The following is a 16,899-nucleotide window of genomic DNA, read 5'->3' on the forward strand; positions in this document are numbered from 1 at the left end:
ATGTGACAGAACAGATTGGGTGTTTATCCTTGCACGTCAATATCCTGGGGATGTTTAATGGCTTGTGGGTGCACTGTTCCATGAGATCTAGGGAAGGGGAAATGGTGCCTGTTGAAGAGAGAATGGTAACTGTGATCTGTAGAATCAGCAAACCGTATAGTCAAATATCACCAACTCAACCACAAACAATAACTTGGCAATTTGTTGAATGGATTCAATCCTGATTTCTGTTTCATTTGGTGGTGGTTTTGTCTCCAAATGAAATGACTTGGAAATATATCACCATTCCTTCACCGTCACTGGGAGGCCTCACCAGCGAAGCCCACAGCCCTTGAATGAATAAAATAAAAATCGTGAGTTCTAACCTTATTAGATGTTTTGAGTAATAGGTTGACAATTCAGTAAAGTAGTAAAGGCCTGCAATGCTGCTGAAGATGCCATTTTGCATATGAGATTAAACTGAAATGGAAATAAAAGATCATATGGCTTGAATCAGTTGTCCTGGCAAACATGTATTCTTCAAACAGCAATATCCAGTTAAAATCTGTTGTGATATTTGTCGATCTGTGTACACAAATAGGCTGCTACATTTAACTGAAAAAAACTGCTTTTGCAATGCTTTGAAGCAGCCTGAGAACATGAAAGGTGATATATAAATGCACATCCTTTACTACTATCTCAAAACCTTTATCATTAATGCAAATACAGATTGTCAGGATTTGTTGAAGTGTCTATTGCGATTGTTCTAGCCAAATCTTTTATCTAATCTGATCAATTTTTCAAGATGCTATTCCCTGACTGTCCTTTTCTAGACTTGCTATTTGTAATCCAATCTATGTAAAGCTGTGTGTTTATGCCAATGGAACTTTTCCTAGCAAACTAGCAGCAGCCACAATGACAGTAATGAGCATGATGCTGTTAGGATTGCTGCAATTAACTTTTAAGCAGATGTGCTGCTTCACCATTGGAAGTGAAATGAGGGGAAGGAAACCAACATCTTATCATGTTATGGATCAACACGACACTGGATGAGGGAGGTTTAAACTGACTATCGATTTAACCACATGGTGTTCTTGAAACTCCACACGTGTCTGGAAGCTGTGGTTATGTTCAGACCATTCACCATATTGGAAGCCTAGGATTCACCTGGACACATTCACATTTACTGTGACAATTGGTTGTGATTCAAGGAGCATTTAGTCAGATGTTTGGATGTGTTAAACTACTTGTAACCTCATGTCACTATAATGAGCAAATTTCTACTGAGTCAAGTACTAAAAGACCAAAACGTAAATTGAACTGGTAAATTGACGGGTTCTGCTACTCGCAATGGAATTAGTACCAAGATGGGCAATGGAATTAGTACCATGTCCTGAGGTATTGTCACTGTAAGAAGTTTAACAACACCAGGTTAAAGTCCAACAGGTTTATTTGGTAGCAAAAGCCACACAAGCTTTCGGAGCTCTAAGCCCCTTCTTCAGATGAGTGGGAATTCTGTTCACAAACAGAGCTTATAAAGACACAGACTCACAGACACAAACTGATAGCCAAGTTCCGCACACACGAGGACGGCCTCAACCGGGATATTGGGTTCATGTCACACTATTTGTAACTCCCACAGTTGCGTGGACCTGCAGAGTTTCACTGGCTGTCTTGTCTGGAGACAATACACATCTTTTTAGCCTGTCTTGATGCTCTCTCCACTCACATTGTTTTGTTTCTTAAAGACTTGATTAGTTGTAAGTATTCGCATTCCAACCATTATTCATGTAAATTGAGTCTGTGTCTTTATATGCTCTGTTTGTGAACAGAATTCCCACTCACCTGAAGGGGCTTAGAGCTCCGAAAGCTTGTGTGGCTTTTGCTACCAAATAAACCTGTTGGACTTTAACCTGGTGTTGTTAAACTTCTTACTATGTTTACCCCAGTCCAACGCCGGCATCTCCACATCATGACTACGTATTGTCACTGGCCATGGCAAATGGAGAAAATTGAATTTTTTAAAAATCTGGAATTCTTACCAATGCCCATTTATCGGGTTTTTATTCTTTCATGTGAAAGTTTGGGGGCGTTTAAGAGATCCGTAGATAGGTTCATGGACGAAAAGAAATTGGTTTAGGTTGGAGGGTCACAGTTTTTTTTTAACTGGTCGGTGCAACATCGTGGGCCGAAGGGCCTGTTCTGCGCTGTAATGTTCTATGTTCTATGTTCTATGTAGGTAAGATAATTGTTTATTGCCCATCCCTAAATGCTCTTGAGAGCCGTCTTCTCGATTGACTACAGTCCATGTGGTGTAGGTACACCCATTGTGCTGAGGAAGGGAGTTCCAGGATCTTGGCCCAGTGACAATGAAAGCAATAGTTGTGTTTCATTGTGGCACTGTATCTTCATGTAGAGGGAATTGTCACTTGCAGGGGAATGAAGCAATTCTGCTTCACTGATTGATTGGCACTGCCAGTTGGTATGTAGTATATATCCCTGTCAGTTAGTATGTGGAAACTTGCATATCTGTGCCAGCTGTCAGCCGCCACCTAACCTTTGAAAAACCGAGCAACGCTGCTGTCTATTATCCAATACTTGTGGTCTGTAAATTTGATCCTGATCTTGGTCCGTCTGTTATGAACTAGACTAGGGGAGTTTTAAGTAAGTTGTATCTGTGTGCTAGTAACGAGATATAGCTTTAAGTTTAACTTGCAATTAACTTAACGCAAATAAACAAAAGGGTAAAACTTGGGTCTAGTTTAATTTAGAATATTTTGTGATGGTCAAGGTTAGGGTAAGTTTTGGGCTCTGTATACATGCATTTTAATGAAGTTTTACAACTCTTGATGCGAAGAGATGTGTTGAGATGGGTTATCAAGAAATTAGTAGTTTAGGGAAATTAAAACTAAGCAGAAAAAACTGCTGTTGCCTAGCAACAGGAGACCCTTGGAGACTTGGAGAAACAGAAAAGCAGTTCGAGTTCAGTTGGTTTGAGCATCCCACAGGGTGAAGACAGAGCAGTCTAAGACACATGTTACCCGATTGCTGAGGAAATAAATTTTAGGATCTTGTAACAAAGTTAACAAAGCGTACAGTATCCTCGGCTTTATTCATATTGGAATAGAGCAAAGAGGTTAGCTGAATTTGAACCAGACACTGGTTAGATCTCAGCTGGAATATTGTGTGTAGTTCTGGTCACCACGCGTTAGGAAGGATGTATACAGATTGGAGAGAATGCAGAAGAGGTTTACAAGAATGGTTCCTGTGATGAGAAACTTCACTTATGACGATAGATTGGAAAAGTTGGGATTGTTCTCCCTGGAGAGAGGATAAGTGGGGGGATTGATAGAGGTGTTCAAAATCTTGAGGAGGCTGAACAGGATAGATAGGGCGAAACTGTTCTCACTTGTAAAAGGATTGAGAATGCAAAGGTACAGGTTTAAAGTGATTTGCAAAAGAAGCAAATGTGATGCAAGAAAAATCTTTTTACACAGTGTGGTTTGGGTCTGGAATGCATTGCTTGGAAGTGCAGTGGTGGCAGGTTCAATTGAGGCATTTATGAGGGCATTTTGTGCAGGGTTATGGGGAAAAGACAGGAGAATGATGCTAAGTCATAATGCGCATTTGAAAAGCGAGTACAAACAAGATGGGCCAGATGGCCACCTTCTGCACCATAACAATTCTAAAAGTTTGAATCATTTGTTCTCTTGATGTCAGTATTGAAAATCTTCCAACCTTTTTGTTGTTTAGTGTAACATAATTATTTTTTCTTGTTTAATGAATTTACTGAATATTTTTATCCTTTTTGTTAAAAATTAACAGAAGACCCCTGTAATGTTCCATAGGTACTTTACACAATTTTTAAAAAGTGATCTATCAAGCCAGGTTCCATTCTGGAATCTGACTTGTCCAGCAATAACACCGCTCAGTCGAGAGTTGCATTTTTTTGTTTTGCTTAGTGGGTTTATTTTTGTCTTCCAGTATTATCAGCTTGGCCACCAAGTGTGCCATGCCCAGTTTCCGAATGCACCTGAGAGCTCATGGGATGGTAGCCATGGTCTTCAAGACACTGGACGATGCACAAAAGAACCAGGTATTACTTGTTGATTATTTGGGAGAGCTATATAATAGTGATGTCTTTCATGCAGTGTATTCAATGTAGTGAAACATTCAGCCACTTCAGAGGAATGTTATCGGACAAAAATTAATCCTGAGCCACATCAGATTTTGGGACACGGCATCTAAATTATTGGTAAAATGGTTAGTTTTTCAAAAATATTTTAGAGAGGGAGGGAGGAATTTGTTTAGGGCCTAGGAAGCTGCAAGCTGTGCATTAGTGGAACAAAGGAAGTGAGGGATGACCAAGAAGCTGAATTGAAGGAGTATGGAGATCGCAAAGGCTTTTGGGGCTAGGGGCGATCACAGAGGTGGGGAGAGGGAAGGCCATAAGAGAGATTTGGAAAGAATGAAAGCTTAAACTGCAGATGTTGAACTGGCAGCTGGTTTAGGTCATTAAGCACGGGTAATAGGTGAACAGGGCCTGATGTGGTTCGGGTAGGGGAGGGTGGGGGTTTCAATTCAGTGTGTAAAATGGTGGAGGAGGGAAATGGGTTAGCCAAATAACATCCTGAATTTCATAGGAACAGGATGAGGCCATTCAGCCCCTTGAGTTTGTTTCATTGTTGAGTCGAATTATTGATTTGTATTGAAATTCCATATACTAGCCAATGATACTCTAACCCAACAAAAATCTATCCATTTCAGTCTTTCAAAGGCTCCCAGCATCCAAATCTTTTGGTGAGAGTGTTCCAATTTTCCACCTAGCTTTCATGGACAAAAGGGCCAGGGCTTTTGTTCTGATTGGTTTGGGCCTACTTTGAAGTTTAAGCCCTCTTGTTCTGAATTCTTAATCCACCAGTAAATGGTCAATTAAATGTTCCTTCAGTCTTCCAAAATTAAGTAATGAGTCAGATCTGTGCCAACTGCCGGAGTCATTTTAACCCTTTTAACCCCACAATTATCTTGGTGAATCTGCATTGCAGCACCTCCCCACCCAAGGCTAATATATCCTCTTTGCGGTGCAGTGCCCAGAACTGAATGCAGTTACTCCAGATAGTTTGACTCTAACCTAATTGCCTCCCTTTGTATTTCGATTGCTTGAGGTAAAAGCCAACATCCACTTAGCCTTTTTCATTACTTTTTGTACCTGTCCACTGGTCTTAGTGATTTGTCAACTTGGATACCAAATCTCTTTATGCCTGGTCTCTCGACATTTATAAAACATTTCAATTTATCCTCCATGGATTCAAATGAGCTCTCAATTGGCACGGTGAGTTCCATTTCCCATTCGTTTAGTTAATCTGTCAATGTCCTTTTGCTCTTATAGTATGCTCCGGTGGGTCAGTATGCTGCAGCTCACTCGGATAAGCTCCTGGAGAATGCTGCAGCTGACAGTGCTCTATGTCATACATTTGTTACTGTGCATGCCAATCCTTTGAGTTCCTTTCACAGTCTATGCATTGTATTGTCAGAATCTAGCTCTTTGCACAGCAGCATTAATGTACATCTTGAGCCGGGATCGACTGAACATGGATCTGGATCGAGCTAGTCTGGACTTGATGATTCGCCTCCTGGAGATGGACCAAGACCCTTGTTCACGGCAATTAAATGAGAAAGAAATGAAAAAGATTAAGGAGAAAATTCGCAAGCTGTGTGAGACTGTTCATAACAGGCATCTAGACCTGGAGAACATTACGGTAAGAAAATGGAACCAAATATCTTTGAGATTTATTTGAATCGCAGTACAAGAGATGCTTCAGTCAATGGCTGATTCTTCAGAAAGCTGCCAACAGGGAAATGTGATTCTCATTCAGCGTCTTGCATAAACTGTTAGAGCTACATAACACAAAAACTGACTAAAAATTTCTATAGGTATTGAAGGAGAAAAAGATGGACAAAAACGAATGTAGGCTCCTTCAAGTCAGAAACAGGAGAATTCATAACTGGAAATAAAGAAATGGCTGAGGAATTAAATTCATACTTTGCTTCAGTCTTCACAAAGGAAGATATAAATAATGTACCAGAAGTTCTGAGGGAAACAAGTTTTACTGAGGAGCTGAAGGAAATCAGTATTAGTAGAAAAATGGGTTTAGGGAAATTGATGCGATTGAAGGTGGATAAATCTCCAGGGCCTGATAATCTTCATCCCAGAGTATTTAGAAGTGGTTCAGAAATAGTAGATCCATTGGTGGTCATTTTCCAAAATTCTTTGGACTCTGGACTGGTTCCTACAGATTGGAGAGTAACTAATGCAAACCTGCGATTCAAAATGGGAGGTAGAGTGTAAGCAGGGAACTATAGAACAGTGAGGCTCACGTCAGCATTGGGGAAGCTGTTAGAGTTCATCATCAAGGATTTCATAGTTTGACATTTGGAAAGCAATAGTATTGTAGTCAGACAAAGTCAGCATGGATTTACAAAGAGAAAATTATGCTTGACAAACCTATTGGAATTCTTTGAGGGTGTAATTAGTTGAGTTGAACAAGGAGAACCAGTAGATGTGATCTGTTTAAACTTTTAGAAGGCTTTTAACAAGGTCTCACATAACAGAATACGATGTAAAGTTAAAGCGCATGGGATTGTGGGTAATGTATTGAGATGGATAGAAGCTGGTTAATAGATAGGAAGCAAAGAGTTGGCACAAATACGTTTTTTTCCGATTGGCAGGCAGTGACTAGTGGGGTATTGCAGGGATTTGTGCTAGGACCCTAACTGTTCACATTATAACTCGATGATTTGGAAGAGGGAATGAAATGTATTATCTCCAAATTGGGTGGGAGGGTGAGCTGTGAGGAGGATGCAGAGATACTTCAGCATGATTTGGACAGACTGAGTGAGTGGGCATATGTGTGGCAGATGCAGTATAATGTGGATAAATGTAAGATTATCCACTTTGATAGCAATAATAGGAAGGCAGATTATTATTTGAATGGGTGTAAATAGAGGTGGCTACTCAGTGAGACCTTGGTGTTTTCGTGCATCAGTCACTGAAAGTAAGCATGCAGGAGCAGGCAGTAGAATCATAGTATAGTTCATAGAATCATAGTATCCCTACAGTACAGAAGGAGGCCATTCAGCCCATTGAGCCTGCACCGACGACAATCTCACCCAGGCTATCCTCATAACTCCACGCATTTTACCCCACTAATCCCCCTGACACTTGAGGGGCAATTTAGCATGGCCAATCAACCTAACCTGCACATCTTGATTGTGGGAGGAAACCGGAGCACCCAGAGGAAACCCTCGCAGACTCTGGGAGAATGTGTAAACTCCACACGGACAGTCACCTGAGCTGGGAATTGAATCCGGATCCCTGCGCTGATAGACAGCAGTTCTTGCCACTGTGCCGCCCCAAAAAGTAATGACAGCAAATGTGATGTTGGCCTTCATGGCGAGAGGATTTGAGTGTAGGAATAGGGATGTTTTAGTGCAGTTGTATGGGGTGTTGGTGAGGCCACACCTGGAGTATTGTGTATAGTTTTGATGCCCTTATCTGAGGAACGATGTCCTTGCTATAGTGCGAGTGCAATGAAGGCTTACCAGGCTGATTCCTGGGATGGCAGGTCTGTCATAGATGGAAAGACTAAGGCAGGATTATATTCATTGGAGTTTAGAAGTGAGAGGGGATCTCTTAGATACTTGGAGAATTCTGACAGGGTGGATTCAGAAAGAATGTTTCCAATGGTATAGCTCTTAGGGCTAAAGGGATTAAGGGATATGGGGGGGGAGGCAGGATGAAGATATTGAATTTGATCAAAATGAATGATGGAGCAGGCTCGAAGGGCTGAATGGCCTATGTCTGCTTCTATTTCCTATGTTTCAAGGTTGGCGAATGTCAGGAGATTGCTCGTAATCCCAACTTGGTTCCTTTAGAATCTGCACTCAAGAACAGCTGTTTTATTTCATCATAGTGTTTATGCACCTCGAGCTTAACTCTGCAGATGCTGATTAAACCATTAAAGCACAGCGCACACAAACCAAGAAAGGACTGTGTATGTACCTGACATAATTTGCTAGCAATAAATTACATTTTAATAGTGAAACCTTTCTGGTGCTTCACCTTCTCTTTGTGTACTTGGTACTGTTGCTTTGAAAGAGCAATTACAAAGAAACTTGATGGGACAAAGCATCAGTTAATGACATCTTCCCGCAATGTTGGGCCTGAGTGACAGCTTCAAAACTGGGTATTAAGCTTCTACACTGCCAAGCTGTTTGAAATGTAGACCTATGTTAAATTCAAGAGTGAATGGATCATAAGATATTCCCCCTTTAAACTCCAATCGCTTAAGTTACTCTTCGACCTCTGATGTGTTTTCTTAATTTGTTTACATGTTAAGATATAAGCTTGCTGGAGGAGCAGCATTGTGCTTTCTTTACCTGTCACAGAATTGTTACAGTGCAGAAGGAGGCCATTTGGCCCATTGTGTCTGCACCAAGTCTCCAAATGAGCATTTCACCTCATGTCATTCCCCTGCCTTCTCCCAGTAACCCTGCACATTCATTATTTTCAAATAACAATCTAATTATCTTTTGAATGCCTGGTTTGAACTTCCAACCACCACACATTCAGGCAGTGCATTCCAGATTTTAACCACTTGTTGTGTGAAAAGGCTTTTCCTCGTGTCGCTTTTGCTTCTTCTACCATCAACTTAAAATCTGTGCCCTTTCGCGCTCAATCTTTTCATGAGTGGGAAGAGTTTCACCATGTCTATTCTATCAAAACCTCTCATGATTTGGATATCTCTATGAAATCTCCTCTGTCTTCTCCAAGGAAGGTAAGAAGTCTCACAACACCAGGTTAAAGTCCAACAGGTTTATTTGGCAGCACAAGCTGCCAAATTTCCCCAAGGAGAACAGTCCAATCTTCTCCAATTTATCTCCATAACTGAAGTTCCTCAAACCTGGAACCATTCGCGTAAATTTTAACTGCGCACACTCCAATGCCTTCACATCGTTTCTACAGTGTGAAGCCTAGAACTGGACGCAGTACCCCAAGAGGCTGAACTATGTCTTATACAACTTCAACATAATCTACTTGTTCTTGTACTCTATTCCCCATTAGTAAAACCCAAGATACTGTATGCTTTATTAACCACTTTCGCAATCTGTCCTGCCACCTTCAAAGATTTATGCACATATAAGTTTCATATCATATGCAAATTTTGAAATTGTTTCCTGAACACCACGGTCTCAGTCATTAATATACATCAGGAAAAGCAAGGATCCCAACACCAAATCCATGGGGAGCTCCACTACAAACCTTCCAGGTGGCATGCTGGCACAGTGGTTAGTACTGTTGTCCCACAGCGCCAGGGACCCGATTCCGATTCCGATTCCCGGCTTGGGTCACTGTCTATGTGGAGTTTGCACATTCTCCCCGTGTCCGAGTGCTCTGGTTTCCTCCCACAGTCTGAAAGATGTGCTGTCTAGGTGCATTGGCCATGCAAAATTCTCCCTCAATGTACACGAACAGGTGTACACCCCTCTCCTTTTTTTCTATCATTCCAGGAACATTTAACACCCAGTCCTGTCCTCTTTGAGCCAGGTTTCTGTTATAACCGCAACATCATACTTCCATATAGCAATCTGCACCTTAACTCACCAATCTTATTTACTACACCTCCATGCATTCACATGCCTGCACTGTAACTCTGATTTAGACTATATAACTTTCCCCCTCGCACTGACCCCATATTAACAACTATTTCCTGCTGTTTATCTCTCCCAGTATTCTGTGCATCTTGGTATTCCTTTCATGTTATCTCCTGGTTCCCACAGCCCTGCCAAGTCAGTTTAAATTAGTCACTGTTGCTGTTTCAATCTAGCAAAGAAACCAGACTCAATGTTGTGCAATGAAAATTAGGTTATCTCCAAAGTTTCCGCAGAGAATGTTAATCAATACAAATGCTTAGCCAAAATTAAGGCAACTATCCTGATCAAAACAAGTTCAGAAATATTTAATTTGACAACTAGAGCCTACATCAGTCACCAGCTCAATACATGACTCCAGGAGAACGAAAGTCTCTTGGTCGCTGTTTTGGATATCTGTTTATATTGAAGTAACACCTGCCCCTCAAGTCATACAGAGTAAACATTTACTCACTGAAGTTATACTTGGTAACTCCTGTGGTAGATCAGTTACTATACAGCTTAATTTCGATGTGGAACTGCCTCTGTTGTATTTACCCAACCTGTCAGAAACTTCAGTGCTTTGCACGCAATTACTGTTACGTTGTAAATGCAGCAGCCATTTTCCTCACAGAAAGTTCCCACAAATAGCTGAGTGGAGTATAGTATTGAGGGAGAAATGAGAGTCGAGATTCTGTTGAGGTCCAGCAGTGAGGCTTGAACCACTCGGCCAAGCGGAGAGCCGTATATTTTCAAAACTGCCCCGGACCAGAGGGATTAGAAGTGATGAAGATTTAAAGGGCATTTATGGGTTTCACTCGGTCAGTTTTGCGTTGTGTTGTTTATCATACTTGTAACCTTTTGAAGCTTGTTTTTTCACTGTTTTCACTATAATTAGCTGAATGGGTTGATAGTCTTGCTGTGAAATATGTGGCTGTGCACCTGGGCATTTAATTCTTTGGTATTACGTAGTGTTATTGCTGGTTCGAAATTGAAGTTAGCGTCTTTCCAGGTGTAGAAATTGTGGAGAGTGGGGAACAGCAAAGGGTGAGGGAAGTGTGTGTGTAAGGCTACTGTTGCCATCATAAACTGAATCTACATGAAATGTCGTTAAATGGGGCTGTACGATGGCACAGTGATTAGCACTGCTGCCTCAGAGCTTTGATTCCCAGCTTGGGTCACTGTGTGGAGTTTGCACATTCTCCCCGTGTCTGTGTGGGTTTTCTCCAGATGCTCCGGTTTCCTCCCACAGTCTGAAAGGCGTGCTGGTTCGGTGCATTGACCCGAACAGGTGCTGGAGTGTGGCGACTAGGGGAATTTCACAGTAGCTTCATAGCAGTGTTAATGTAAGCCTTACTTGTGACTGATAAATAAACTTTAACTTTAAATACCTGAAGAGTTGAGATATTTGTCCAATCGCTACATTGTGAGACATGAAAGGTGTGATTCCTCACTCAGTGTGAGCTGCTCACAATGGGGAACAGCCTTTATTCCATGTGTATATGCTAACAATTCTGAACTTTAATGTAACAAGAAAGATGCTGTTGCTTCTGTTTCCTGACATGACTCTTATATTGGTCCTGCCCCCTGGTGGTAGCTCTAGTACTGCAAGGTCTGTTCTCTCCACAGAATGGGTTGAGGCCTAGTTTCAGCATGGGACCTGTTAGTCCTAATCTTGTTTTAACGCACAGTTTATTCTTCAATGATTTTCACCACGACTGTCTTCTCAGAAGTATTGAATGGTTGCCAAGAAAGGTTGAGTTACAGTTATGTATTTTTTTGTCAGTCTGTTAGGAATGTTCGGCTAAACATTTCAAGTCATAATTTTCAGGGTAGTTGACTAGTAGGAATTATTCTCTCAATCATCAGACTGATCTGGATTATCAGAGATGCCGTCATTAAGCAGGATGCTTGAGTAAATGTATCTGGCTTCCTGTACACACACAAACCTGAAAGTGAAGTAAAGAATTTATAAAGTTAGAAGTGAAGGAAAAGCCTGGACAAAGGGCCCATTAGAATTTGAAGGGAAGAGAATATTCATGTTTAAAGTGTGACCTGTGACACACCAGTAGGGTTTTCACCTGAAGCAGCTTTGCAGATTTGGGAAAACTTTCTGTGCTTTTCCAGGATTTGTTTTTGGGTTGGGGGGGAGGGAGGAGAGATAGAGTTCACCTTTTGTTGATGTGGTTCATCACACCAGGGTTCAGAAGGGACATTTTATTGACCACCTTCTAGCACCATGAGGAGGGACTAAAGGTTGACGTTGAGGAGAGACTCAACCCCACTTTGGCTGGAGGGGATTTGGGAACAAGGATGAAAATTTTAAAATCAAGATGCTGCTTGAATGGGAACCAATGTAAGACTGCCAATATATCCTGCCATCTAGTTTAGCAGACTCAAAACCGAAATCCTCTCCATGAGGACACAGTAAAGCAAAAGGAATCAGACTGGCAGGGGAAGGGAGAGGAGAGACAGCTTGGTATGGACTGGATGTGTGATTGGAAGTGACGTCTACTGTTTTAGTGGGCAGTGTTATTGTACACAATCTGATCTTTTTAAAAGTTTTATGTAATTGGGTTTATGCCTTTGGCATAATTTTCAGACCCGAGTATTGAGATGCATTTTCTCCTTTGGACAGACTGGACACTTGGCCATGGAGACTCTGCTTTCACTCACATCCAAACGTGCTGGGGACTGGTTTAAGGAGGAACTCAGACTCCTGGGAGGATTAGATCACATTGTGGATAAAGGTACGTGTGCAGCTGGAGCAGTTACTCTTGGTTTTGCGTGGATTGACCCCAACAAGAGAAACATGTATTAATGTAGTACTTTTAATATAACAAAATGTCCCCATCACAAGGTGCTTCACAGGAGAATTATAAAACAAAGTATGACATCAAGTCTCGCAAGGTGGTGTTCGGTCAGATGGTCAAACACTTGATCAAAGATGTGAGCTTAGAGCAGTGCCTTAAAGGAGGAGAATGAGGTAGAGGGGCAGGTAAGTGTAGGGAAGGAATTCCTAAGCTTGGGCCCAGTCAGTTGAAGGCACGTCCCCCCAATCATGAAGCGATCAAAATTGTTGATGCTCAAGGCCAGAATTAGATGAACACACAGATCTTGGAGGGTTGTGGGTCTGGAGGAGATTTGGAAGCAAGGGTGAAAATTTTAAAATCAAGATATTGTTCGAATGGGAACAATGTGAGCACAGAGGGTGATAGGTGACTCGGACTTGATGTGAATTAAAACACAGGCAACAAAGTTTTGTGTGACGTCCAGTTTATGGAGAGTGTAATGTGGGGGACCAGCCAACAGTGTGTTGCATTAATCAAATCAAGAGGTCACAAAGACATGAATGAGGGTCTCAGCAGCTGATGAACTGAGATGGGCAATGTTATAGAGATGGAAATAGACCATCTTTATGGTGTTGCAGTTTACTTATTACAGATTGCCCATTGTCACACGCACTCCTAAAGCCACAGATTTCCCACAATGTGCTGAGCATAACTATATGCTGGCGAATTAGATTCATTATTCTGAGTATTAGAAAATATTGCTTCTCTTTTTGTCTGTCTCTCTGAACCATAGCCTTGATTTTCCTGATATGGCAGGACTCTAGATTGGCTCCTGAGCAGCCAAGTGAAGCTGCACAAAGTCCATTGTCAGTGACTATATAGAGGAGTCCTGCAGGTTGCCTGGGATAATTTGGGCAAAGTTTGTGTTCTTAAACATGGTTTCAAATTTTGTATGATGTTTCTGTATGTTAAATGTGTCCTTTGATGTTTTAAATTCTCCATGCCTGTGTCTGTGTGCTTTCAGCAACTGAGCTTGTCTTTTCAGGTGATTTGGGGCTCTGGTGACAGGATTTGGACAAGGTCTAATTTTTGGACAAATTGCCTCTAACGCTGTATTTTTTGAAATTAATTCCTTTTTTGTGTTGCTCCTGGTTTATGCTTTAACTGACACAGAAGTACCTAATGAAAGAGAGGGAAACCCATGATTAGGTTTATTCTAACAAACTTCAATCTCTTTCTGTAACAGTAAAAGAATGCGTGGAGCAATTGGGTCAGAATGAAGAGCAGGACAAACTAGTTGCATCATTATGGGGTGCGGAGCGCTGTTTACGTGTGCTTGAAAGTGTAAGTGTTACACAGATTAATAGTACAAGTTTTAATTTGTCTTTTAGAAAAGGAAGCACAGCTTCACAACAAAGGCGTGACAAATGTGAACAAGGATGGAGGAGTCACTGAGAGCCATCTCAGTTTCTTGTTGACAGCCACACAACAGCTCTAAAAGTCATGCCTTGCCTGTAATGAGTTCTCTCTAGGCCTGGTTAGGCTGCACTCTGATATCTTGGGACTGCTGATAATATAAAGCTGATTCTGAGCTTATGAGGTGTCATGCAGCAATACTGTCCCAAACTCTGCTCTGGTTACTGAATAAGCAGCTTTACTTTACCACACATCTGAATACAATCTACTCGCTCCAGGTCTGTCCACACCTGTCTTGTGCCGAACGTTTATGGGCAGACGGTGTCCTTATTCTTAAGGACCAAGCCATCTCTCTCAATTGGGCACCTGATAACTAAGCTTGGTGCTTCTTAAAGCATCAGCAATGACTAAACCCAATACTGGAGGCATGGATAAAACCTTTGGGTTGGGCCTTCTCCAGTGGTTCATCATCAGATGTGCAATGCTTGGTGTGCTCCAACAAGACTGTTCTGGGGTCCAAGGGTGGACGATTCCTGATCTTGATAGTGATTTTGAAGGAAAACCTTTCTAAATGCTTAGAATCAAATTTGACAGGTTGCCTGCCTGAGTTAAAATCCAGAGTGTATTCACTTTGTGGAAAATGGTAACTGTCAACCCCTGTCCCAACACTTCATTCTGCATCTTGTAGCGTGGCTCTTGGTTTAAAAGTTGAATCTTGAGCTTGAATACTGATCTGGTGGTGAGGAGCCTTTGCCAATAAGCAAGGTTCCTTCACCCTCCTTCCACTTGATCTGCCCAGCTTAATTTATTTTTTTCATCAGGTTACTGTTCACAATCCAGAAAACCAGGGCTATCTTATTGCATACAAAGACTCTCAGCTCATCATCTCTTCAGCCAGGTAAGTCTGCAGTGTAAATAACTTTCAATGTATTTTGACATGAATATACAGCACAAGCTTGTATGGTAGTTAGAGGAATTTGTCATGGAAATTAAGATAATGTGTGACTTTTAAGATGGGGACTGGATACTGTCTTTACCCTATTCCCTGTCTTTTCTCACCCACTTACCCTGAAGACTGCATTTGATCTTCTTTCCCTTCCAGGGTCTGAGGAGACAACTGGTTGTTATAATTCCTAATTCAAAGTTCTTTTAATCTCCTGATATGCAGGAGCACAGTCAGAAGTCTCACAACACCAGGTTAAAGTTCAACAGGTTTATTTGGTAGCACGAGCTTTCGGAGCATTGCTCCTTCATTAGGTGAGTGGAGAATTGGGTTCACAAACAGGCCATATATAGACACAGACTCAATAACAAGATAATGGTTGGAATGTGAGTCTTAACAGGTCAAGTCTTTGCAGGTACAGACAATGCGAGTGGAAAGAGGGTTAAGCACAGGTTAAAGAGGTGTGAATTGTCTCAAGCCAGGACAGTTAGTGAGATTTTGCAAACCCAGGCAAATCGTGGGGGTTACATGTGTGACATGAACCCAAGATCCCAGTTGAGGTCGTCCTTGTGTGTGCGGAACTTGGCTCTCAGTTTCTGCTCAGCGATATGCAGGAGGTTAAAAGAACTTGCTGTGACTTTCACTGCAATGGTAGTTTTGACAATCAACTGGAAACCATGGATGAACAGGGATATCCGCTACTTGCTGAAGTCTAGGTCTGAGGCGTTCAAGTCAGGCAACCCTGACCTAGACAAGAAAGCCCGATTGTAATCTAAGGAGCTCCATCAAAGATGCCAAAAGACAATACTGGACCAAACTAGAATCCCAGGCCAGCCACATGGACCCCCCCTGACTATGGCAAGATCTGCAAGACATAACAAGCTACAAGATGAAGGCATGTAAAATCGCTGGCACCAGCGCACCCTCCCTGATGAACACAATACATTCTATGCCCGCTTTGAACAAGAGGTCAGCGAGAGCACACCCTATACCCCAGAAGCCTCGGATGAACCTGTCAAATGGTAGAGTAGCCTTCTCAAAGGTCAACCCACGGAAAGCAACTGGCCCGGATGGGGTATCCGGACGAGCACCCAGCTGGCAGCAGTATTCGCAGACATCTTCAACCTCTCTATACAACAATCTGAGGTCCCTATCTGCTTCAAGTTGATGACCATCATCCCAGTACCAAAGAAAAGCCAAGCAGCGTGCCTTAATGACTATCTTCCGGTGTCTCTGACATCCATCATTATGAAGTGATTTGAAAGGTTAGTCATGGCACAAATCAGTTCCGGCCTCCTAGATTGCCTGGATCCACTACAGTTCGCCTACCGTCGCAACTGGTCCACAGCAAATGCCATCTCCCTGTCCATGCACTCAACCCTGGAACGCCTAGATAACAAAGACACCGATGTCAGACTCCTATTTATCGATTACAGCTCAGCCTTCAACGCCATTATTCTTATGAAACTCATCCCAAACTCTGCGGCCTGGAGCTTGGCTCCTCCGTCTGTGACTGGATCCTATAGTGAGTCGGATCTCAAACAATGATGAGACAGAGTACAGGAAAGAGAGAGAATCTGGTGCACTAGTGCGATGATAATCTCCTTTAATGTCAACAAAATGAAGGAGATTGTCATTGACTTCAGGCAGCGTAGTGGAGGACTTGCCCCTGTCTACATCAATGGACAAAGTAGAAATGGTCGAGAGCTTCAAGTTTGAGTGTCCAGATCACCAACAATCTGTCCTGGTCCTCCCATGCCAACACTATAGTTAAGAAAGCCCACCAACACCTTTACTCTCTCAGAAGACTAAGGAAATTTGGCATGTCTGCTACGATTCTTACCAACCTTTACAGATGCACCATAGAAAGCATTCTTTCTGGTTCATAGCTTGGTATGGCTCCAGCTCTGTCCAAGACTGCAAGAAACTACAAAGGGTCGTGAACGAAGCCCAGTCCATCACACCACTGCTCCTTAAAAGACTCCCACATCCCAAATGTGGATTTACCCTCAAACAGCCTCTCCCAAACAACAGCCTCCAAATCCTGCCTAATCCGGTTGTAGTTGGCCTTCCCCCAAT

The 16,899-nt window shown here is 42.1% G+C and overlaps 1 protein-coding gene across 3 annotated transcripts in view; it reads left to right on the forward strand.

Moving 5' to 3' along the window:
* Positions 1-16,899, forward strand: part of LOC144480178 (wings apart-like protein homolog) — a 207,245-nt gene that overhangs the window by 148,270 nt on the left and 42,076 nt on the right. For all 3 annotated transcript variants that reach the window (XM_078199330.1, XM_078199328.1, XM_078199329.1), the window contains 5 exons: positions 3,964-4,075; positions 5,514-5,738; positions 12,308-12,419; positions 13,708-13,805; positions 14,699-14,775. In XM_078199330.1, coding sequence (XP_078055456.1) covers positions 3,964-4,075; positions 5,514-5,738; positions 12,308-12,419; positions 13,708-13,805; positions 14,699-14,775 — 624 coding nt within the window. The remainder of the gene's footprint in view (positions 1-3,963; positions 4,076-5,513; positions 5,739-12,307; positions 12,420-13,707; positions 13,806-14,698; positions 14,776-16,899) is intronic.

The sequence above is a fragment of the Mustelus asterias genome, chromosome 28 (assembly GCF_964213995.1).
Source record: "Mustelus asterias chromosome 28, sMusAst1.hap1.1, whole genome shotgun sequence".
Classification (NCBI taxonomy): Eukaryota; Metazoa; Chordata; class Chondrichthyes; order Carcharhiniformes; family Triakidae; genus Mustelus; species Mustelus asterias.